General features: G+C 50.9%; 1 protein-coding gene across 1 annotated transcript in view; it reads right to left on the reverse strand.

Annotated features, from left to right (window-relative positions):
* Positions 1 to 25,608, reverse strand: part of Dysf (dysferlin) — a 189,173-nt gene that overhangs the window by 54,666 nt on the left and 108,899 nt on the right. Inside the window, exons 30-33 of the mRNA XM_036181918.1 lie at positions 25,452 to 25,594; positions 23,339 to 23,512; positions 10,268 to 10,361; positions 9,795 to 9,872 (exon numbers count right to left, since the gene is read on the reverse strand). Coding sequence (XP_036037811.1) covers positions 9,795 to 9,872; positions 10,268 to 10,361; positions 23,339 to 23,512; positions 25,452 to 25,594 — 489 coding nt within the window. The remainder of the gene's footprint in view (positions 1 to 9,794; positions 9,873 to 10,267; positions 10,362 to 23,338; positions 23,513 to 25,451; positions 25,595 to 25,608) is intronic.

The following is a 25,608-nucleotide window of genomic DNA, read 5'->3' on the forward strand; positions in this document are numbered from 1 at the left end:
TATAGCCTTCAATGTTTACATAGAGGTTAAAAATATAATAAACACCCCAACTAGGAGGAAGGAAATAATAAAAATATTAATCAGCTAGGAAATAAGGAAACAAAATGGAAGATCAGCTCAAAAGTTGATCCTTTGAAAATGATTAAAATAATCTGATAACGAGTGACAAGAATAATAAAATAAAACCCTGGGAATAAAGGCAACATGGCTTGATGGAGAAGAGAAACTAGAAAAATTGAGAGGGCATTACAAAACATTGCTATGCCAGTATTTGGGGAGGAAATGGATACATTCCTATAAAACATAAATCACCAAAAGTGACTCACCTAGAAGCCAAAAATCTCAGAGGTCCTATAAAGATTCTTACAATTACAACAGCAGTTTAAAATATCCCAAGAAGAATGCTAAGTCTAGACAGCTTTACAAGTGAGTTTGCCAAACACAGGCAGCGATGATGCCAGGCTTACTCTGTCTTCTTGGAGACCAGAGAAAGTTCATTCTCACCCAAGCTCCTCACAAGATGACTGTTACCTAGACACTGAAGCCTGAATGGCAATAAGGAAGACATCTCAAGCAGTCAGCCATCACCAAAACTGAGGCAAAAAGAAATCCTGGGGCCAAGCACATGCCTTAAATCCCAGCACTTGGGAAGCAGAAGCAGGCAGATCTCTGTGAGTTCCGGGACAGCCAGGGCTACACACAGAAAAAACAAAGAAAGATGGAAAGAACTAAATCTCTGCAGATGGAATCTGGCCACACAGAAAAAGAGAGGCCAGGGTGCCATGTTTCAGACATGTGAAGCTGCTTCAGAACTGCCAGAAAAGGAACATAAGTGGAAATGCTGCACAAGAACAGGACAAAGGAGAAAAATCACATGACCATTTCAACAGCTGCATGAAAAGCATTCAATAAAGCAGCATTCCTGATAGTGAACATTAACTATCTCATCATCATTCAGCTCATAAGTTTCATATTCCTCTGTGAGGCAAAACTATTCATTAAAAAAAAAAACAGGATCAGAAAAGAATACTTTCAATAATTAATCACATAAAACACCCTCCTAGAGGTCCTAGTCAGTGCAATAAAGCAGGAAAGGAAACAACAAAGATTTAAAAACACACAAAAAATGATTAGTTACAAATTATATAACTGACTAAAACTCAGAACACTTGAGTCAGGAGAATTAATAAGAATCTTAGCGAAGTTTCTGAAAATAAGACCAGCATGTATAAGGGCTGATTTCATTTACATACGAATAACAACTAACTGGGAAATGCACCACTAAAGAACAAGAAGGTCATGAAAATGTGGTACATCTACAGGATGGAGTTTTATTTGGCTACAAAGAAGAATAAAATCACTTTCAGGAAAATGGATGAATCTGGAAAGTATGGCATTAAGTGAGTGAGGTGATTCAAGCTCAGAATGAGAAAAACCGCATGTTCTCCTTCATATGCAGATCTAGCCTATAATGTAAACACATACGCAGAGAGAGGGAGGGAGGTGGGAGAGAGATTTAAAAAGTCCATCCTCAGGCCGCAGTGACTGCTCCCCAGCAGAGGCAGTAGTGGCAGGTGTGGAAGACATATGGGGAGCTGGTGTAACTCTGGCATCAAAGCTGAATTAAGACATCCCAAGCAACACTAGCAAAGGTACAGAAATCCTAAAGAAGTAGCAGCAAGTCTGACTCAAAGGTGTATGAGAATTTCTCTAGTCCGGGATGGACAGACACCCTCCACAGTCTGCTACATAAAGGTCAGCGCCAGCTGAAGGCTTGCAGATGCTCCTGCATACCCTCTGCAGCTCCTGGCAAGCAAGCTCTGTTTGCAACACGGTCAGCTGTGTTTGTGACCATGGTCAACTGTGTCTGCTTCCAACCTCTTCATGCCAGCTGCACTAACAATGTAACAACACAAATATGACAAAAACAAAACAAAACAAAAAAAACTATAAAATTAGAATTGAATGCTTTCAGCTTTTTTTAAAAAATGCAAACAAAATGGCATACAAAATGGCAGACAGATCTTAAATTTTCAAAGATCTCCACACTCCAATGTTTTTGTAGCATCATTACAGTCTTCTCAAACATTAATAAACTAAAGGCTAAAAATCACAGACATTAGCCGGGTGGTGGTGGCGGCACACACCTTTAATCCCAGCACTCGGGAGGCAGAGCCAGGTGGATCTCTGTGAGGCCAGCCTGGACTACCAAGTGAGCTCCAGGAAAATGCGCAAAGCTACACAGGGAAATCCTGTCTCAAAAAACAAAAAAACAAAACAAAACAAAAAAATCAGAGACATTACATGTTGGCCGTGGTTTTAAATGAAAGGATAACAGCCCTCCATTCAGCACAGTCAGAGCCAAAGAGAGCTTGGCCTGTGGCAAATGACTGGGAGATGAGCATGCGCACTGGTGGGGAGCGGAGGTGGGGGGGGGGGTGGGGGAGCCTGCATGTCAGTGTTCCATAGCAGGAGCTTCATGATCCAGTCTAACCAACTTGTCCAACCAGCCAGCTGACCGATCACCCGTTTTTCTGGGAAAAGAAGACTTCAGCCTGAGTCAGCTAGGAACCCTTGACAGACAGCAAGGCTTGGGTTGACCCCATGAACATGGGCCATTGTGCTTTATATTACCAGAATAATGTAAAGAAAAGCATCATCTTCTTAAATACCAAATGATATTGATAAGCTTGAATACTTACTTTTCCTTTGTGTGTTGTGGGGGAGGGGAATGCACACATGTATGTGCAGGTATACAAGCCCATGTACTCATGTGGAGGCTGAAGAAAGGCATCAGGTATCCTGTTCTACCACCCTCCACCTTATTCCCTTGACGTGGAGTCTCTCACTGAAGCTGGAGCTAAGCTGGCCACCAATCAGCCCCGGGAAATCCTCTTGTCTCTGCTCGCCACACCCCCCACACGGGTTATAGGCACACGTGGCCATGCCTGGCTTTTTATGTGGATGCTGAGAATTTGAACTCTGGTCCTCAGGCTTGTGGGTCAAGCACTCTTACCCACTGGGCCACCTCCCCAGGCTGTGTCCCAATTTTAAGCAATTAGAAAGCTGACAATAAAAGGCCAAATCTTGACAAAGCCAAGACGATGTGAAACAGGTAGTTGTTACTGTAACTAACAGAAAATAACAGAGCCGTTCTCATAAATTAATGGCCAAATAACTTTGCTCAGTGCCAGCTCTTCTGTCAAATATTATTCCGAAATGGGGAATAATAAAGACACAGCTTTGAGGAATAAAGTCAGGCTTGTTTGAACAGTCTTAGCCATCTAGAAATTTTCTCCAATCAACAAGGACTGAGGAAAGGGCTTAATAAAGAGATAGTCACAATGTAAGTATACAAAAGTGGTGTTTCGGGAGCTGGGGCGTAGCTCGGGGTTATAGCACTTGCCTAGCATGCAGAGGGTCCTGGGCTTAATTCCTGGCACAGAAGAGAGGGAGGAGAGGAAGGGGGAGGGGAACGGAGGGGGATTTCCTAGCAAGAATTATAGTCACAAAAAAGAAAGATATTCTACTGAGGATAATAATAAAGGCCGCAAAATCCCTAGGAATAAATTAAATGACCTGACCTACAAGATAGTAAACTAAGATTTCTAGGGATGTAAGGAGAACAGGAGCGAGGATTAACAAATCAAGTGTCCAGCAATTAGTTAGCACTTCCAGAGGGCCCGGGTGACATTCGGCCATCTTTAAAATATAAACTATCAAGTGGGAGAGCAATCACACTGTGTTTTTAAGCTTTTTAATGCAGATGATAAGAAAACGCAACATGATTCTAACATCGTAAAACTCCAAGTATAAACAAGTACATAAAAGAAACCTAAAAACAGGCGTGTCTAAACAGTCCTAGCAGCAAAGGGAGACATGGACAGCTTTCCCTCTGCCCTGCACACTCTGTTTTCTGTATTCCTACAAAAGATAATTCAGAAAGAAGCCTGGCCCTTGTAGATCAGCAGAGGCAGAAAGAAAGTAGCCCGGATGGGCACCACAGTGCTGCCATTGGCCCAACCACTTGGACCTCAGGCAGGATACACCAGAACCCACCAGGAGTCCTCAGCCACACACACACACACACACACACACACACACACACACACACACACACACACTCGTGTTGGGAATAACAAGGAAGGCTAGTGGCTGCCATCTGAAGAAACTTCTTGGGCCTAAGTCCCAAAGGGCAGAGTTGAAGCTAGGGACACGCCTGCTTCTTCTGTCCCTCACAGCCACACCAAAGCCCAGCCCACCTGGGTAACCAGGACTGAAGTAAGGCTCAGGAGGAGCAGGACATTGATCAGAGGCAGAGATTTAGGAACTACAACCAGGACCTCCCCCTCACCCCCCTACCCCCCACCCCCGCCCATGGTTATGCCATGCTCAGGAATGTCTCCTCTCTTCCTTATCCCAGATCTGTGCAAGGAAAATGGAGCCAACAAATAATGAACAATACCTACATGAGGACTGGACGGAGAAGACCTCAGGTTAGTGGGGGCCAAGCTTGACAGCCCATCTGTGAGCTACAAATTAAACAGGCCAGTTAGTGACAGGATTTGAGGACAAGATTTGAGGACCTGTGACAGGGAATTTGAGGACCTGTGACAGGGAAGGTTGGCCAGCTCTGAGGGAGTAGGGCTCTCCCCGCCCCCCTTTTCCCTTCAGGAACCCTCTGCGCCAGCTGTGTGAAGACTTTGCTGTCCCCAGTTGGACACACCTGGCCCCACAACCCAACAACCATTTACATGACCTTGGATAGCTCTATGACCTCCCTGAACGACAATGACCCAGAGTGACAAGGAGAAAAGTCTAAATGTGATGAAGACCTCACCAGGCGTTTGCTCTCCGGCTGCAACCTAATTGCCTTTGCTGCCCCAGCTCAGGTGCCACCTACTCAGCCACTCTCTCTGCCTTTCTCAAATCTGCCTGCTCCAGAGACATTTCCAGTCCTCACCATCTGCTCCTTCTGTCACTAACATACCCAGACCTGCTGGGTAGGGAAGCCAAGCACGGTCAAGATCCTCAGCTTCCATTCTCCAGGAGCTGGGGACCACACGGCTCCCCAGGCCTACAGGAAGGAAGCTGAAGGAGTCTCACAGTACACCCCTGCTGCCTGCCCTGGAAATGACTTCCCACCACAAACCCTCGGTTGGTATCTCTAGGACTGTAATCTGATGTCTTAGAAGAGAGCCTCAAACATGCTTGGAGGCCATGGCAAGGGGCCAGGAAGAGAGGTTAGGGCTCAGGTGAGTGAACAGCCAAAAAGGGTGGACAAAGCAGGGCAGGGGGCAGAGGAAGAAGGAAACAGCAGATCTGGGGATGGGGACAGAAAACAGGCCCTGCCCACAGGGGAAATGGGAGGTGAGAAGCCGGGGCCAGTGGGGACCCACAGCCACCAGCACCAGCCTCCCTCTTCAATGATCCAGAGGCTCCAAGAGGATCCTGAAAAAGAGGAGCCCAGGCTAGACTCCCTTCCTGTGCAAGAAGAGAGGTGGCGTGTAGGGCAGAAATGAGGAGAGACCCTGTTGAGACCCGGAGTGGGGTTCTGACCCCCAGCCTCTGTGTAGAAAGCATCACTGAGGAGCTCCAGAGCCCAAGCCTGGGAAGGGTGGCAGATTAAATGGCAACCAGCCAGGGCTGCTGGCCAATATTGGGTACAGTAGGACCTTCCAGAACAGACGGGTGAGTTTCTCCAGCAGCCCCCAGATGGCCAAAGATGCCTCTGTCCCTCACCATCATGCTCTGACCCCTCAGCGGCCTCACTGTTATTTTGAAAGTGTTCCTTTTTAAAGAAGGTGCGAGGTTTCAGGCAGGTCATCAGAGCAGAAGGAACACACGCAGCTAAACATAGTGCCAAGCTCCATGCAGCTGCAGAAATTACACACTCCCCTTCGGACCGGGCCATAATTTGCTGCTCTAATTCTGGGACCGTGTTTCCACCTTCATGGCAGCCTCAAGACCATAAGTGGAGCAGTGAGCTCCAAATTAGCCTGAGCCTGAGAGCTGCCCACATCCCAGCCCACCGTGAGTGTGAAGGTCCCCATTACTTTCTCAGGGCTCCTCCATGTCACCTGCCAACTGTGTCTTCAGTAATACACGTCCCACACATGTGTACATGCATAGCAGCTTAACACATACACACACACACACACACACACACACACACACACACATCTAACACTGACATATCTACACATACCTATAATAAATATACATACTACCTTACCACATACACACATACCACCTTACCACATGTATACACCACTTCACCACACACATACCAACCAACCTTACCACATATACATACATACTACCTTACCACATGCATGCTTTACCACACACATTACCTTACCAAATGCATATACCACCTTACCACATGCATACTACCATACCACACGTGCACACACACACACACACACACACACACACACACACACACACCCTTACCACACATCATCTTACCACATACACACCACCTTAATGCACACACGTATACACATACCACCTTACCACACACACACACAACTTTGCTGTATAAACACACATATCACCTCCCCAAGATGGTATATGTTCCTGCCAGATGGTATATTCAGTAAGAATGGGGCCCAGGCCTCTGCCATCAAAGCAAGCTGGCCCCTTTTTCCCATCTTCTTCCTCTTGTCATCCTCTTCCTCATGTTCCCCCTGCCATCTCCCAACCTAGGCAAGGCCAGCCTTGCTGTGTGGCACACCTCCAGCAGCCCAGCTCCCAGCCACACACCTCTCTGCCCACTGCTCCAGTCAGAGTGGCCATGTGCTTGCATGGAGCACAGGCCTAGCTCTGGCTCTGAATCTTGCTTGGGCCCAGCCCTGGGCCCCTCATGTCAGGGCCAGGTGTCTGTCCAGCCTGGACTCCTCACTGTCTACCTCTGGCTGTGCTTGTAGCCAACAGGGTCCAAACAGTCCCTCCTCATGTAAGCGTGTGGACACTGAAGGTCCCACACAGAGAGCAGCAGTCCTGCTGGGAAGCCATGTACTTAGGTATAACTCAGACAGGCCTGTGAAGGGGGCAGGTAATAGGAGCTGGGGGCAGGGGGAGCCAGGGGTTGTTATTCACTTAGCTACAAATACCCATCCACGAGGAAGACAAAATAAAAACTTACACTGGTGTCACTGCAGAGCCATCTCAAATTTCCATTCAGGTTTCCATACTAGAGAACATTCTTCCTCAGACCAATGCAGACAATGGGCAAGTCTGTTTATTCTTCCATCATTATACATACATACATACATACATACACACACACACACATGTATACATACACACATACATGTATACATACATACATGTATACATACATACATGTATACATACATACATGTATACATACATACATACATACATACATACATACATACATACATATACCCATCCATCTACCCATTTATCCATCTGTTCACCCATCTATCTATCATCCATCTGTTCACCAATTCATCTACCTCTCCATCCATCCACCCATCAACCTACTTATCCATCCATCCATCCATCCATCCATATGTCCATCCACTCATCCATCTACCCATCTACCCACTCATCTGCCTGTTCATCCATCCATCCTCCCATCCTCTCATCTATCCATTAATTTATTCACCCATCTATCCATCCGTCTACTCTCTATCCACCTATCCATCCATCCATCCATCCATCCACCCACCCATCCATCCATCCATCCATCCACCCACCCATCCATCCATCCATCCATCCACCCATCCATCTATCCATTCATTCATCTACCCATTGGCCATCTAGACAGATTCTCATTGAACATCTCCTCTAAACCAGGCCCTGTGCTGAGCACTGGGGACATAAAAAGGAAAGCAGCCTGGTTGCTGTCATGCATTTAATCCAGAGAAGATGCTGAGATGCAGACAGACATACATGCAGGACCTAGAGCTGATGCAGTGGCCAAGATCCTCCAGAGAAGTGGTGAGCATTCCTAAGCTGAGTCTCAAATAATGAACTGAGCAAGAGAACAAAGGCAAAGGTTGTCTCAGCAGACAGGCTAGCAGGGCAGAGCCCTGGTGAGTGCTACAGGCTGCGGGCTGCGGGCTGAGGGCTTGGGGCTTCTGACACCTTCTTAGCACTGATAAAACTGTAGGGCAATACTTCCAACCTGCTGAAGAACAGCAGCAGCATGGCTTCAGGAGCAAACACTGGAGGTGCTCCCGTGGAAGTGGCAGGAAGAAAGTGGCAGAAAATGACACTCAGTATTTCCAGGGACCACCTCGGAATTGAGCTAGGATTTAATGGTCTGAAGAGTGCAGAGCCTAGCTGAGTGTCATTTGTTAACCCATCCATCAATCCAACCACTGACTGCCCCCATCTGTTCACTGCAGCCTGAGGATAGGATGCCATCCAACAGGCTAGGAGGCTCTACCTCAGGTAGCCAGAAATTTTAGGATCACTGAAGGCATCAGGTGTGTGAGCAACAGCATGCACAGCCACAGAGGAGGGTGGCAGCCTGAGCAAGTTCAGGCTGTTGTTCACAGTAGGGCTTTCTCTACCTCTCTTGGGGCAAGTACTGGATGGGATGCAGAGCCCACCCAGGGCCCAAGATAGGAACAGTGCTCCCTTGGGTAAACTATGTCATAGGCTTCCTGCCATATGCTTTGACATGTCCCGTGGTCATCAGCAGGCCCTAGGTTGCAGAGTTCCCAGCAAAAGAATGATTGACTACAGCAGATTACTATTGTATCTCTCTAGGTGAGACACCTGACTGCCAGTATCTGCCTATGTACACCCTGGTGCTTGATGTCCAGCACCAAAGGTTCAGAGGGAAAACAAGGCACGTCCCTGTGTGAGCACCCAGATCATGGGAAGACAGCAGTGGACAGACCACAGCTGAGCCTCACAATGGATAAGGGCGCAGAGAACTGTAATGGAGAGGTGTCAAGCAGCAGGGAAGGAGTGGCCAACTCAGCTTGGGGGAATCAGAGGACATGTGGTCTGGGTCCTGAAGTTGAAATTGAGGAAGAAATGCATTCTAGGTTGAGAAGGAATTAAATGCCAAGGCCAGGCACATGCAGGAGGCTTGCAATTGTGGATCAAAGCTGGTGGGGCTGGGGCTCATGGGTAACAAAGCAAGCAAAGATGAAACTGGTGGGACCACAGGCCCCACACCTCCAAAGGCTCATCTGATAGGGCAAGCATGGCAGGTGCATCTGTCAGGGTCTATGCTTCCAAACAAGGGAGTAAGAAGTCCTGTTAAGTTTGGGGCAGTGTGGAAGGGAACAAGGAGGGCAGGAAACTGAGTGACCTGGATAAGAAAGAGCAGAGCAAGCATGCTACTGAAGCAAAGATGTACGGAACTGTCTTTCATGAAGGACCCCAGGCCAAGCAGGCAATACAGCAGCTGGGTCTAGGAACATCAGGGCCTGGGTTCTGGGTCTAGGATGGATCAGACCTCCAGAAGCTGGATCTGGGAGGGCAGGGACCTCAGGGATCTGGGTCTGGGAAGGTAGGGGCCTCAGGGAGCTGGGTCTGCACAGAGTGATCTACAGAGAGAAAGACATCACTGGGGATCTGATGAAGAATGGCCCCTGGGAAGGAAGGGGCAATCAGCTAAGTCAAATCCTGCTAAGGTCTCACGTGAGGAGCAGCTGTCCTGATGAGCAGGAGGCACGGGGACCTGGCAACAGTATCTAGCACTCATTTCAGTCAAGACTCAAGCAAGGATCCTGCCAACCACAGCACACACTTTGAGTCCTTCCATTGGGAGCTCCAGCTCCTCCCCTTTGTCCACCTACCCGAGAAGGAGTCTTTGTCCATGGCCGGCAGGTCTCGGGCCTGGTACAGGTAGCAACGCAGATGGTAGCGGTTCCCATCTTCACTCAGGAGGAAACAGAGATGCCATGTGATAAATAGGGTTGCTAAGGGCTGGATATGGAAATGGCAACAGCCATCATGCAGAGTGAGCCTCTTCCAGTTAGGAGGACATAGTCTAGCTCAGAGGCAGCAGCTTGCATCTTCTGAGCTTATCCAATCCCAAGGAGAGAGACAGGGGAAGAGGGGAAGGGAGCCAAACTCATGGTGTCAGGAACCTGAATGCACACACCCCCATCTCCAACACACAGACACCAATGACCACATGTTCATAGGCACACATACAAAAAGACCTGGCTACCCTAAAAGCCCTCAACATACACACTCCTGACTATGGAACACCACTCCAAGTGTGACGTTGTACATACACACTCGGATGCCATCAAGTGTAACTTACAGTCAAAGATGCAGGAGATTGTGGGTCTGTTAACGCCGAAGCTCAGGGTAGAAACGGACATGGAATCTTCACTCCTGTCATCCACCATGCCACCCTGGGGACACAGAGCACAGCAGAAAATTGACCCTGGATTTCTGTTCCAAGTAGCCCCTGGATGCCAGTCCTCCTACTCTGGACACACAGACCTCCAAGCCAGAAGCAGCTCTGGGTGTGAGTCCTTCAGAGAGTCATAGCTGAGGGTCAGAGTGAGCAATCTGCCCCATCTCTCCCACCTGACACTGAGGCTTGCTGCCCTCAACCCATGGGCTTCAGGCAGGCCATGCTCCCCACATGTTCTGTCCTTGAAAAAGGCCCACACCACGCAAGCAGGAGGAACATGTTCCTCTGCTGTCCCAGGATATGCATCAAGGCCCTGCTGCAGCTGCATGGGCTCTGATGCTCACCACTGGGCACCTCCCCTGCAGACAAGGAGCGTACAGTGGCACCCCTCCACTTCCTTTGTCCACAGTTTCGATGTGGCTCTAAAACTGGATCACTTGAATTCTGATGCTGCCTGTCACTAACTCTCTGTGACTTCAGACAAGTTGCTTAACTTCTCTGAGTCAATTTTTGTATATCAGAGATAATTATACAGTGCTCAGTTGAGAAAGTTGCTGTGCCTATTAAGATAGACAAGTAGTGCTTAGGATACCACCTGGCACACAGTATGTGCTCAAAGAATGCAAGTCCTGATCTGAAGGAAGTAAGGCACAGGCTGTGGGGAGGATGCCATAAGCTATACCGTATGTAGCCAGGCTGGAGGTGATGTTCTTACATACACTCCCATTTGTTCAGAATTATTCCAGAGTGGCCCAGTCAGTAAAGTGCTTGCCCATGAAGATGTGAATTTGATCTTTAGAACCCACATAAAAATGCCAGATGTGGTAGCCCACATCTGTATCCCAGTGCCAGGAGAGACCGGCAGCCTAGCCTAATTGCAAGCCCTAGGCCAGTGAGAAACTCTGTCTTTAAAAAAAAAAAAAAAAGATAGTTGGCTCCTGAGGAACACCCCCTGAGGTTGATTTCCAGACTACACACACACACACCAAACACCACTCCCTCACACACACACACACACACACCACCGCAACACACACACCACTCCTCTCTCTCTCTCTCTCTCTCTCTCTCTCTCTCTCTCTCTCTCTCTCTCACACACACACACACACACACACACACACACACACACACACACACACACCAAACACCACTCCCTCACATACACACACACCACCCCAATACACACATCACACACATACACAGAATAACACAGAGGGTGTTACACAATAGACAGGTTAAGACCCAGTCACAACTAGGATCCTGCCTCCCAGGCAGGAATAGATCCCAAGAGTCCTGGGGTCCCCTCAGGAGAAGCAAAGCACTTGGCCTGTGCCCTGCTACACTGGTACCCTGTTTCCAGAACAGGCACTGAGTCCAGCATCTGATTGCCATAGGGCTCCCCTACCAGTTACAGGGTGTCTGGGCTTAGGGAGACCGGCACAGGAGCAAGCCTTAGGGGCTTAGCGAAAAGACAGGCACAGTGACAAGAACACAAGGGAAAGCAGGTCAGGACACTGGGCACAACAGTGCACTTCATACATGCAACACACACACACACACACACACACACACACACACACACACATACACACACCCTGATGCTCCTACCACTGCTGAAGTGAGGAGCAGTGAGCAAGCGTTTCTAGGGATGGACAGTGCAGGACTCCAGCCCCTTGTCCCCAGCCTAGCCACACACAGGTGAGTACATGCAGTTGTGGGAAGTTGCCCACCTTACCGGACTCACAATGCATCACTGTTTGCAGAGCTTCCAGTGCACACACACTTTGTATCACCCTTCCCACCCCTTCGCAGTGCCTCTCTGAGCCTCTGGCAGCACTTTCTGGGTCCATAGGCAAGCACTGAGCCTGCAGCCTGAGATCAGAAGAGGTGTTCCCCTCCCTGGGACTTACACAGGGGCTGGGCCAGGTATTCCAGGCCTAGCTCAGGGCCTATTAGTGTCCTCCATGGGGCCTGGGTTCTCTGACCCATCCTGCCTCCCAAGGAGAGCCTGCAGCCTGAGATCAGAAGAGGTGTTCCCCTCCCTGGGACTTACACAGGGGCTGGGCCAGGTATTCCAGGCCTAGCTCAGGGCCTATTAGTGTCCTCCATGGGGCCTGGGTTCTCTGACCCATCCTGCCTCCCAAGGAGACCTCCAGCCATCCCCATCTGATCTGGGACCAGTGTGGTCCTACCTTTCACCTTCTCCTGTCTCGGGTTTGGGCAGGCATTAGTGGGGGAAAGCACTTGAGAGGCAGGTCAGATACACTCCTACAGCCAGGCAGAGACAACCCAGAGCCCAGACTGGCTCCGACTCACCCACTGGGCAGCTACACACACAGGGGCGGGGGCGGGGGGCTAGCTGGTCGGTGTCTTTACATCTCATGGCCACTGACCCTCCCTAAACAGATCCCCATTAATGTCTGGGAACAGGGGCAAGCTGTCTTTCCTGCTCAACTTCGGGAGGCACTGAATTGGGACTCTAGAGGGGTGGCATCCTGACACTAACACCCCACTCGTGTTCAAACAGCAGGCACATCCTGAGAGCTCTTTCTCAGCCCACAGACACCACTCAAGCCGAAATCGTCACCTCTCAAAGGGGCCATGGACACCCACTCTGAAACACGCCTCACAGCACTGTCGCACACCCTAAGGGATCTCACAGACCTTGTACAGCTTCCACGACACTGACGTGTAACATGCTGGTTAATATACCAAATATTCTGATCAAGCTCAGTGTGAGCTCCGTGTATCACAATGACCGGGCACCTCCAGCAGTGCTTGGCACAGTGAGGCCCAGGAACATTCCCTGAGCCAGTGGCTCTAACCTGGCACAAGGCTTGCCCCCTCCTGAAAAGCACCTTTCTCCAGAGGGAAGACCAAAGCTAAAGCAATTCTCAGGCCAAGCTGAGGGAAGGAGCCCAAACAGACACCATCTGAGGCCGCACGTGAGAGGAGGCACGGCATTGGTCAGCCAATTGCCAACACCCTGCCTTCACCATCATTACTGTGTAGTACTCCAATCCAGGGACCATCCCCAGAGCTGGACCCTGGGAACTTTCAAGTCAGAGGACAGAAACCAGGGTAAAGATTCGTGTTCTAGCTGATGATGCTCACTGAGGATCATGCCCAGGCCATGCGCAATTACGGTAAGACAGAAGGACAAGCCCTGTGCCTGGAGTTCCCAGAGTGGATTGAGGAAAGGCAGCTGGCATGGCCAGTGGCGAGTTCCTGAGATCCTGGCTCTCATCTGTGAGAGACATGGGGAGTTTAGCTTTGGTTTTGTGACCACTCTGGTGATTCCCAGTGGTGAGGTCACTGGTGTCCTAAGCATGTTTGAAGCATCTCTGGTCACCTAGTTAGATATCAGTACCACTTAGTTATGACTGCTGAAATGTCTCCAGACACTGTCATATGTCACTCAAGAGAGGGGTAGTACCCCTCATTTAGAAAGATTGTTTTAAAAAAATTAAACCAGATAACATCCACACAGCCCTCAGTAGGTACCTGTTACAGGGTGGCTGGGCTTAGGGAGACCGGCACAGGAGCAAGCCTTTGGGGCTTAGCAAAAAGACAGGCACAGTGACAAGAACACAAGGGAAAGCAGGTCAGGACACTGGATACAACAGTGCACTTCATACATGCAACACACACACACACACACACACACACACACACACACACACACACACACCTGGCATTCAGTGTGTCTATTTATTAACTGTCAATTCTCCAGTGCTGTGGGAAGCAATTCCTCAACCAAACCTCCACTCCTTCCCCTCCAGTTTCCTTAAATGCCTTGCATCACCTTCTTCCTTCTGCCACAGGACCTTTGCACTGCCTGTGCTTCCCATGTGGCACATCCTCTGCTATCTTTAAGATCTTCCTTCATTTTAGTCACTGCAGAAGCACGGACACCTTCCCGGCTGTCAGCCTTCAGCAGTTCCCTACCTCACCAGTGTGTCTTCGGAAGAGAGGCATGCACAGGAAGGCATGCACAGACAACCTTTCCATCATACCCCCTTGGCCCACATACCTGGCCCCAGAAAAGGCTCCAGGGAAGGAAACCCAGCATACCCTTGCCTTGGGCAATATGGGCAGCTCAGGGACCATAATCCCAGGCAGGAGGTAGTTAATCATGTGGCTAGCAGTGTTCCCTCTCCTCAGGAGGCCAGGGTCTGACTGCCACAGGAGGAAGCCCCAGGATGCCTTTGTAACCAATGTGCTGCTCTGTATATTGGAAGGGCAAAGGTGACTTTTGGAGTGTCCCTTTTGGAAAGGCTTCCCGGAGTAGATACTGAGTAATCAGAGGTGGCAGCATCTAAGAAAGGCTGTGCTGGCAGATGAGAAAAACTGGGGGCAGGGTGTGTGCCTAGTGGGGTCCTGTCAACAGCCAGGCTTCATAGGATGCCACTGCTGGGGTCTCTGCCTGTCCACCCCTCATACCCATTCCTGCCCAGCCCTGTTGGCCTAGGGCATTGGGTTTCCCACAGTCACATTCTTCACTGCATAGCTCATGCGGAGACTCCCAGGCTGGGGCTGGCAGCCACGCCGTCTGTGGCCACACACTGTGTCCTAGGGCAAGCTGTGTATGGGATCCTATGGCTCCCTCTGGGGGTGGGGGGACTGGGCGGCCTCCAACCCACTGCTGCCCGGCAGGAGGCCATGGATCCCTGGAGGAGCCTGAGGCAGTGAGAAGAAGGAACTGGGACTTGGAGATGCTACACAGTGCCCCCAAATGTCCCTGGAGATAAAGCCAAGCCTTCTTGGGCCTGCCCAGGGCTGACCTCCAAGGCCTTCAACCAAAAAGAGGTGGGCAGGTTCTGGGGAGACATGCCTACAAAAGGGACCTCTACCTCATCTAGATGAGATAAAGACCTAGAAAAGGCTCAACAGCATGTCTGAGGTTCCTTCAGAGCCACACACTGCCCACCAGGAAGGTTGTTCCAACCTCAAAAAGGATCCCTGGTAACTCATATCCTGGAGGACCCTATCAGCACCCATGAGGAGAGTTGGGAGGGAGAAAGCCAGGAAAGCTAGAGGTGGGCAGAAGAGCCATCAAAAGCTTAGATGGCTGGGACAGTGCCTCAGATGCCACGCCATGGCAGCTAGGGAGGAAGCAGCAAGGCCTCCGGGGCTTGTTGGGACCATCAGGGGAGACCCCAGGAATCTTTCCTGCATTGGCCTGGTCAAGCAGAGAGGTGTAGCCTAGCACCAGTGGCTGCCCTCTTCCTCCAGGGAAGACCACTCCCACCACAGGACAGGAGAGCACGAAGAACCTGGTGCCGCTGGGAAGGGTACCTGGTACCCTAACAGGAACTAAATATTGCCCACCCCTCTGTTCATGCAAACAGGACTAGAGATCCCAGAGTGTCAAGTGCCGGAGCTGTTTCATACCCCAGAGTCAATTACAGACTCGGGACTTTGCAAGGCAGTCATTAAACAGAAGAAACTCTCCACATTTACAACTCAAGAAACTAGTATTCAGAACAGAGGTGGCGGCGCAGGCACCGGCACTTGGGAACCTGGGACCAGAGAGAACAGGAGTTCTAGGGCAGCCTGAGTCAGAGTGAGTTCTAGGCCAGTCTAAGCTCTTGTGAGACTGATGAAGAAGAAACAAAGAAAACCCACACGCTTCTGGGAATTGCCCCCACAGACATCAGCATGTGCTTCAAGCCTGAACTGAGGAGCCTGGCTCGGCTTTTCCTGGAGAGCTGGCGGCTGAGCACTGGCCAGCATCACCCTCCAATGACCCTCCAGACCATCCCCATCTGCACTCTCTCCTCGTCACCAGCTTTGCAGGGACATCAGAATAACACTGGTGACATGGGACAGAGTTTTCCTTGGTACGCATCTGAAGTCAGTCCAACCGAAACAAGTTCTCTTCAAAACGGGTTCCTAATAGAGCTTGTCTCCTAAGACTGGCTGGACAAAGCCATCTATAAACGGAGTAGGTAGCCACGGGTGCCTGTGGTGTGTACCCTAGAACAGGACATGAAGAATGTCCACAAGCAGCCAGGGAGTCCACACCTTCAGCACGGAGGACTACTGAGGGTCTGTCACAGATGCGACACCCACCAGGGCACAGCGGAGCGACAGGCCGTCCAGAAGTGACATTGGCTATAGGCCCACAGTATGTTGACCCTGCCCTACAAATGGGAGGCTATTGGTTTTTCTGTGTCCTTATCTTCCCCATCGGACAGGTGAGAATACCAAGACAATTTGTCTCTTCCCTGCAGTTAAATGGTGAATTCTCTAACAAGACTGGGGTCTCTCTTCCAGAAGCCATCAGAGTTCAGAACACCTAAGCAACGTGTTGGAGTGGCTACAGAGGGCTGAGTGCCAGCCTAGGGCCAGAAGAAGTCATACCCAGGACCCAGGGCACTGCCCTGCCTGCCACCACTTATATTAAAGCCCCATACAAGACAGCAGGCCAGACCAAGGCATGAAAGCCCTTTAAAAGAGGGAGTGGACCAGAGACCTCGCTTCCCAATCAGGTCTTAAGGAGAATAGCAGGCAAGGGTGCAACCCCATTTAATTTGCAGCTGGAAGCAGGGTTTGGAATCAGCTGCTAAAGTCTTTACTAAAGACTTTGCAGAACTATCGCCTGAGAGCCCCATGGAGCTGGGAGGGCACCAGGCAACCTGGAGAGTACGCAGTGCCACGTGTGGGCTGATTTAGGCCGAGTGTCCTTCCAAGTCTCCGTATCTGCACATGCGCAGCCTGCAGAGACATCCAGGGCAGGTTCTTTCCCATGGCAGCTGCCTCAAGAATTTCAACAAGTGTCTGTCCCACTTTGTCTGGAAGTGCCCTGATTCTTCATGCCTGGTTTCTTAGAATGACTGGTAATAATGTCCCAGGCCAGTTATAATAAAAAATAAAAAAAAAAAATTAGGGATGGAGTATCATAGACCCTCAAATGTGATGTCAAACTTGGGGGATCCAACTGTGCAGGCACATTCACTCAGGACCTCAACATCTTAAAACCCAGGTTGGAGCAAGATTGATACAGGGCCCACACATGTAGGGGACATAACCAAACTGTCCTCCCTATCAGGAGAATGGGAGGGATGGGGAGATCTCTGTTTGAATGGGGTGCCAGCCCTCAAGCCCCAGATAGCACAATTCCAGGGAGCAAACAAGTATTTATTTCTGCTAGTCAAGAGCCCGTAGTACCTGGGGCTCAATGGGTGGAATGCTTGCCTAGCATGCACAAAGCCCTGGCTTCAATCCTTAGCACATCTGTAATTCCAGCTTTGGGGAGGTGGGGAAGATCAGAAGTTCAAGGTCATCCTAGGCTACACAGGAGACCAAGACCTGTCTGGGAATACATGAAACCCACTCTCAAGAAAGGAACCTGGGGACAGATATACAGAGTGGGCCTCCAATAAGTCAATCACTCTGAGCCGTGGACCATAGCTACCCAGGAGGTAAATCTCTGAAGGATGCATTGCTCAGGGGAAACAGATCTGGGAACTGGGCTGGGGTACCAGGCACACAGCATGACTTCATCCAGGTCCAGGGATGGCCCCACCCTGGCCAAGCCATGTGGGACCTCATTTCCCGCCAGCTCAAGTCTTGAGTTACTTCACACTGGCGCTGGCCTTTCCTTGATCCCTTTCTCAGCCCTTACAACTCACAGCTGCCCTTCCCTGCCAATGGCCCAGGGTGGTGACGCCTGTCTCTAAGGGTTCTCACTACTTTGGTCTCTGCTGGCCTATGGTAGGCTTCCCAGGTAGCAGCTTCCTGGGGTGGAGAGAGGGATTCATCCCATCTGGCCATGCTAACGAATAGACTGCCTGTCTGAAATGCACAGAGCAAGGATAACCAAGGATGTTAGCCAAGTGTCAGCCTCCTGACACTTCAAATCTTTTCTCCCTAGGGCCACCCTCAAAGAGCCCTGGGTGTAGAAGGAGTGACTCTCTGCCCTGGTGAAAGAGAGGCTGAAAATAGCAGTTTGTGATCTGCCCAAGAGTCAGAAAGTACCCGAAGAGAGGGAGAAAGGCAACTGTGTACCCTAGGTAGGTTCTAGGACAGACACAGACCTATTTCTTCTGCAGTAATGTTCAGAGCTCAAAGAAGGATCTGTAGGGACAGTGACATCACTACCCCATAGCTACATCACCCACTATGACAGGAACTGCATTTTCTTACCCTGGTTACTTTAGAAAAGAGTTTAAAGAGCCATGTGTGGATAGGGGCTAGGTTCAGCACCTCAGCTGTCCCCAGCTGTAAGATGGGTTAATGTCAGCATCCAGTCTTCCAGGATCACTGGGGGATACCGAGCAACATTTAAACCTGTCTGCCTGATTTGTGACACATGGTTAAAAAGATTTAGTAATTCTCTCTTGGTGACTTGGATGCCCTAGAGGAATAGATAATGCCAGGATTTAACCATCACACAGACACACATACACAAGCATCAGATCTGCCAAAGGGCAGAACATATATGGGGAGTCAGACAGACAGACAGAGAGACAGAGACAAACAGAGAGACAGACAGAGAGAGAGAAACTACCAGAGACAGAGAGAGACAGAGAGAGACAGAGAGAGAGGCATCCAAATTCCCAAGGCTCTTGCAGCTCCAAGGCTTGCATGCACCTTTAAACATGGAAGTCTTTCTCAGCTCTAGAAGGCACCAAGGACGCCAGCACACACTTCAGGCCTGTTTCCTCCCTCCCTCCCAGCCAGTCTGCCTCTGCAGTTTGGGAAGCCTTGCCCCTCTAGCAAGGCCAAATGCAGAGGCAGGCTTGGAAAAATCCTCGTGCCTGGAGGGCACGCCTAGGGCAAGGGCGACAGAACAGATTCCGTGAGCTCATCCCCAGCAGCCGTCACCAGAGTTCCCAGAGAGGCTGGTGGCGTCAGGAGGGGGTGACTGGGTGGGAGCCGGGCGGTGGTGGCTGTGGCAGCAGCAAGGGGTGTGGGGTAAGGAGGAGGCTGATGGAGCTCGCTATAATAGCGGCTTTGTACTCCGATTCCCAGCTCCTGGGAACGCCAGGAAGATTATGAAACCCGGTGTCTTTGGGAATGCCAGGATATTAGCTGGAAAAAGAATAATACGAAAATAAAATAATGCGCGGGATGGAGACAGCAGACGCTTAGCAGCCTGAGCCAGGGCCTCCCGCTCTGAGGAGGGAGCCAGGCTTGGCCCCTGCTGCTGGTGCTAACGAGCAGACAGGGCCTGCCTTCCAAGGAGACGATTTCCAGAGGGTGCTGGCAGGCCAGGGGAGGGGTGGCAGGAGGCAAGGCATAACCAGGCCTAGTCCTGGGGCCCAGACATTGAAACCCCTCTGATTCCCAGGAGGTTCCCTTAACCCCACCCACAGACATTCCCTGGCTCTTTCAAGGTCTCTCTCTATAGCCTCCTCCAAGCACCCTCCCCCTCAGCATGGTCACTCTGGAATAGCTATAGAACAGCAAAGATATAGAAGGCAGCAGGTTTATTCTCGGTCACACATGAAAATCTCTCTTCCAGCCCTAAATCACAGAGGAGCCCCCCTGTAGACCAAGCCTCCATCATCAGATCCACCAAAGGGCAGAACAAACTGTCTTATCTTGCCTCCACCCATGATACTGGTCATACACCCAGTCTCTCTCAGAAAAGCATCTAGATGGTGTTTTCTGTCCTCCACACTCAGTGATGGCCCTGGAGCCAGCGGCAGCCAGCTTGTTACTTAGGACCTTGTTAGAGGTAGAGATTCCTGAGCCCCACCCGGACACTGACTCAGAGCCAGTATTGTAACAGGTCCTCAGTTGACTTCTCTGCTCATTAGCCTGCACAGTACTGCTAATCCTTCCAGTGATGCTAAGATGTGGTCTCTTCCACGAGTGATGTAACAGAGTCCCAGAGGCGTGGGAGGCAGAAGCAAGATCCAGAGCACCCATGAAGCCTGTCACCCATCACACTTACACCAGATGCAGGGCAGGCATTAGCAGACACCAGGGGCCAGCAGTGTGGCCTTGGTAACAGAATTCCTGACAATCTGTCCTGTGATAGAGAGTATACGTGAGTCCCAGGCCCTGGGCTAAGACACCAGGCCAATAAGCTTAGAGATGGAAGCCTGGTTCACCCTTTGACCAGGCTGGAAGCAGGTGAAGGTAACTACTGTAGAAAAAGAGTATGGTATGGGGGGACGAATAGGATGTGATCATGTGTCTGCCCTGGGGCTGATAGGATTCCATTTACTCAGCTACAAAGTGGTCCAGACAGTTACTATCAAAAAGGGTAATCGCTCTGCCCAAAAAACTGAACTCCTAAGGACATTGCAGAACTCTGGGGTATCTACCCTAGCAATCACAGACTTTCTCCCTCAGATTCTCTGGCAGTTGTGCTCCCCAGGGATGCAGAGGGCTTTCTGAGGCTGGTTTCTTCCATGTATCATAAACTCATCACAAATGAATCAAAATCCCATCAACCCTAACATATCTGTCAACTTGACACTGGACTTCAGTGGTTCCTCCATGACACGATCTCCCACAAACAACAGACCAGTCAATGTCTCGCTTCTGGAAAATCTCATCACCACAGTGCCCCATTCCCCCAGTCTTTACACTGAGAACTTGGACCACGTCTTCTAGCTTTGCTTGACTTCCTTCTCCAGGCCCCACCCTGCTCGGGCACCTGCCTGTATCCATGTATCTCTGGGCACTTCTGACCATATGTCCCCCCTCTCCCAGCTGACACTCAACCCCGACTCTTCCTGCTTCCCTGCCCTGGCCACCTGGCAGGCTGCCACCAGATCCGCTTTCCTCACAGCTACACCGAATGTCGGACTAGCCAGAGCCAACAGTGAACTCAGCAACTCTGGGCTCACCCTGTGGCCGAGCCCTCTTGCTTCCCTTCCCATCTACACTGCTGAACCTTTGACACCCCTGGGTGTCCCTCTGCTATTCCAAATACCACCTTGGTCCCACAGCTCCTTCTCCATGTGGTAGCCTTAGCCCTGGATCTTCTGGTGGGAGATTATCTCTCTCAATTATTTTCCATAGCTACTTGACTCATGGTCCCCAATCCCTGCTCCAGCCAGAGCTCACCTCTGCTCAGCAATGCTCTCAGCTCCCTGGTAGCCACTGAGATGAGTCCTGGACCTGCCCTCCAGAACTCTCTGCTCACCACTATTTCCAGTTGACTTTCCTTTTCAGAAGTTCCTCTGTCAAACCCCGTGGTGCTGCCAATCACAGAGCCCACGTGTGGTCATCCAGAGCCTTCCACCCCTCTCCCCAGGCCCAGGGGCTGATGCAGGCACACAACCAGCTCAGGTCGTTTTCTCCTGGAGTTGAGGCACTCTGGGCTTTCCAATGGGAGGAAGGCAGCATGCCTTTGGAACATAGCATGCTTCTGCCACCAGCACATCATTGCTACCAAGGAGGAAACAAGCGTGAGATGAGGCTGAGACCGAGAAAAGAGTCCCAGGGACACCCTGAAAACCTCAGTTTCCTGCCACCGAACAGCTAGCTCCTCTCCAGAGCACCCTCAGCTGAGTGAGGTGCAAAGCCCATGTGAGTGCAGTCTCTCTGTAGTGTTCACGTTGTTTTCTGAGACAATCTCTCACTAGAACCTGGGTCTCAATGGTTAGGCTAAACTGGCTGGCCACAGAGCCCCAGGGATCCTCCTGCCTCTGCTTCCCTGACACTCGGAATCCAAGCACATGTCGTCACACCCAGCTTTTTAGTGTGAAAGCTAGGGATCAAACTCCTACCCCCAGGCTTGCCCTCTGCCCACCGAGCCATCTCCCCAGCCTCGAGTCTCTCCCTAATGAGAGTGAATAGTCCCTTCAGTGCTTGCCTGGCCTTCCTCAGGCTCTTCCTCCCGTACTGTCATCCTCAGCCACAGGACCATCCCTAGGCCCTGCCCAGTGCCCAAACCAGGCCAACACAGGACAAAGACAGCCACACACAGCCCTGCTTTACTTCCTGAATGCCACAGATCTGTCTCATTTGCTCCTGTCCTGGCTGACAACTGTTTAGTGGCCCAGAGCCAAGGATGACTCTGCTTCTCTCCCAGGCTTTGTCTAAGACTAGAAGGTTCTCTCTACAAGCCTGCCACAGGCTGTTACCTGGCCTTCAGAGGGTTTCCTCTCTACCTGAGATGAAGGGTCCCTCTGACCAGCCTTTAGGGGGCCACCATTGGCTGCCACCTCCTTCTCTGCTTCCATGCATCACATCCTGACTCACCCGACTAGGTTTTCCCAGGCCTCACAGCTGCCTTGACCCACTGACATGCACATACACATTGACACAGACAACCCTGTGTATAAAGGCCGATGGGCCCTGCTTTGCAGGTTCACACCCCAGAGCACCTACAAAAAATGTATACACGGTGCTGGCTGTGTTTCCGAAGCGGGGGTCTCATTCAGGCCTCTCACTCTGTCTCCAGAAGTCTCTAGATGAGCAGAACAGAGAACGGCCCCAAATGTCCCTGCTCTGATTGCCACCAGCTCTTCCTGAATCCAGATCTTGAGTCATTTGAACCAACATCAGTACCACTAGCTCCAGAAGATGCCACAGGGGAACGGTAGCCATCAGAGGTTTCCCTTTCTCAGGTATGCCTCCCCCAAACCCTATTAAAGCCTCCACCCGAGAGAACTGTGTCCAGTCAAGGATATGCCAGGGTCACCAGACCTCTCTGGCCATTCCCAGACTTCTGCTCCCATCCACGCCAGCCCATCTCTGCAGGAAGCTCTAGGTCCTTTGGCTTTGCTCAGAGGCTCAGGCCACCTCCCTCTCTGCTCTCATCTTCACACTCAGAGAAGCAGTGGGTCTTCCAGCGTCAAGAAAGAAGCTGTCTTACTTAGGAAGACACCCAGAAGGCTGCTCGCTCTCCCCACATGCTACCCCACAGGGACCCAAGCCAGGATGGCTGGCCAATGTTCCATCTAAAAACCATGACCCTGGGGGCTCCATGTCTGTCCCACATCAGCCTTGGAAAGGCAAGCTGCACCCCACCCAAGCCCAGCCAGATGCAACCCAATGTACCAGGGCCCCCTCGAGGGCAAACACAGCTGCCGGCCCGGTCTTCTCCAGTGGCTCCATGCGGCGGCGCCAGCGCCGGCGGCGGAAAGCATCTGTCTTGCGGTACTCCAGGTGGAATTTCCAGCCAAAGAGAGAGGCGTACTCCCAGCCCTCGCCCTCCGCCTCTGCCTGCCTGTGCTGTGGGAGAGAGGAGGCAGCTATGAGGGAGAGACAGGGCAGGATTCCAAGGGGTACGCCTGGAAGAGTCACCTGGAAGAAGGTGGCTTTGAGCAGCCTTGAGCAGGAAACCCAGCAGAGAAAGGAGGCTCCTAGGCCACAGGGCAGCTGAGGAGGCCAGCAGGGAAGGCAGACAGCAAGCAGCAGAGCTAGACACTGGGCTTTGGACTGTTTATTTGAACTAAAGGTGGACTGCCCGAATCCAAGCTTTCTTTTCACTTCCTTTTTCTCCTTCACGTCCTAGCTTCTAAACATAGAAATGGGTCTGCAGTTCAGAGGCTCTTGGGAAGAGCCTGCTTCCCAAGGTCAGACTACTTCTCACCAGGATGTGGACCTAGGCCAACTGTGAGGGGCCCCTGCCTCTCCTCTAAAGGGACCCTTTCCTGTAGGAAGCCTGGCCCCAGCCCCTGTGAGAGAGTAACACAGCACTGCTGTCAGATGTCAACTCAGATGGGACCCCAAGCAAGGCCCACACCTCCAACAACTGGATTCTTCCATGGAGAGGGAGGATGTCAGCCTGGTTCACAGCAGCTTGTCCACCCAGGCATCCCTCTCTAGAGCCTCTGCTCAAAGGAGAAAAAGAAAGCTTCGCCCCCTAAAGACTTCCCCACTTAAAGAGTGGGAGAGGCCTGGTTCTGCTACGCAAACCCAAATGTGTTCTTAGGAATGAAGGACAGATGAAAAGAAGATCCAGGGCAGGCAGGTCTTGAGGTTGGGCTGGACATGAGCATTCCCCGGACTCTGGGACAAGTGCATGTGGTCACGTGTGCTCACAAGGAAATACTGTGGGCCTGTCCCATGTTCCATGGCATCCTTGGTGAACACTGATGGCTCTTATCTAGCCCTTCACTAGTCAACACACTCACACTGTGGCCTATCATCGTTAGCCAGAAGCATAGCTCAGGAGCCAGCCCACCACTAGTAAGCCACCTCCCTGTGGAGACATGTGTCACAGCATATCCTACCAGCCAGTAGCCAATGGCAGATAGCTCAGAGGGTGTAGATTCCATCCCCTGCCTCCAGGTAAAGATTATCTGTGGGGTTCAAGGGCTCCTGCCTCTAGGTAAGGGTTATCTATGGAGTTCAAGGGCCCCTGCCCTCGAGCTCCATATCATGGAGTCTCCCTCTAGGAAACCAAGCACAAAACACTTCCTTTGACATCCTTGAGCCTTCAGGGACTGTAGGTGAATGCTGAAGGTGAATTAAGAATTACTCAGATATCCATATCTGTTCTATGTGGGGGTGGGGCGTCTGTAAGCACTAGGTGTGATCTGTAGAGGCTGGCGTGATCTATAAGTTTCAAGTGTGGCCTGTGTTTTGGGGGAGGTCTGTGATCTGTGTGCAGAATGTGACCCATACTTTCAGTGTGATGCATAATGTGCTAAATTGATCTGGGTAAGACCTGTCAGTGAATTCACTGGGTCTTGAAGTGTTTTGAATGAGAATGTCCCCCAGGCATTTGAATACTTGGTCCCCCAGTTGATGGCACTGTTTGGGGAGGTTTAGGTGGTATAGCTTCGCTAGAGAAACTATGTCACTTGGGGTAGGCTTTGAATTTAAAACCCTCACATCACTTCCAGATTTCTCTCTCTGTTTACGTTTCAAGATGTGAGCTCTGGGCTTCCTGTTCCAACTGCCCTGCCTGCTAACAGCTGCTGTGCCTCCCAACCATGATGGACTCTAACCCTCCGGAACTATGAGCCCCAATCAACTCCTTTTCTATAAATTGCCTTGATCATAGTACTTTATCACAGCAACAGAAAAATAACTAATACAGGTCTTGTGTGCCTGTGTATACTGCATGCACACTCACACGCTTATTAATGCACACAGGCCTACCCTATGTCCACTGGCCTCCTCCATTCGGAAACCCCACTCCCCTCTATACCCCTTGGCTCACCCTCTTCAGTGCCTCCATCTGGCTGAGGTCCCTCCTCCGCAGGCGGACCCAGCGCCGACGTCTGTGAGTGTAATACATCTTCTCAGCAGGGACCCAGTGTTTTGGCTTTCGGTCCGGGGGGATGGTGATACTGTACTCCCAGCCTAGGGGGTGGGGT

The sequence above is a fragment of the Onychomys torridus genome, chromosome 3 (genome assembly GCF_903995425.1).
Source record: "Onychomys torridus chromosome 3, mOncTor1.1, whole genome shotgun sequence".
NCBI classification, from domain to species: domain Eukaryota; kingdom Metazoa; phylum Chordata; class Mammalia; order Rodentia; family Cricetidae; genus Onychomys; species Onychomys torridus.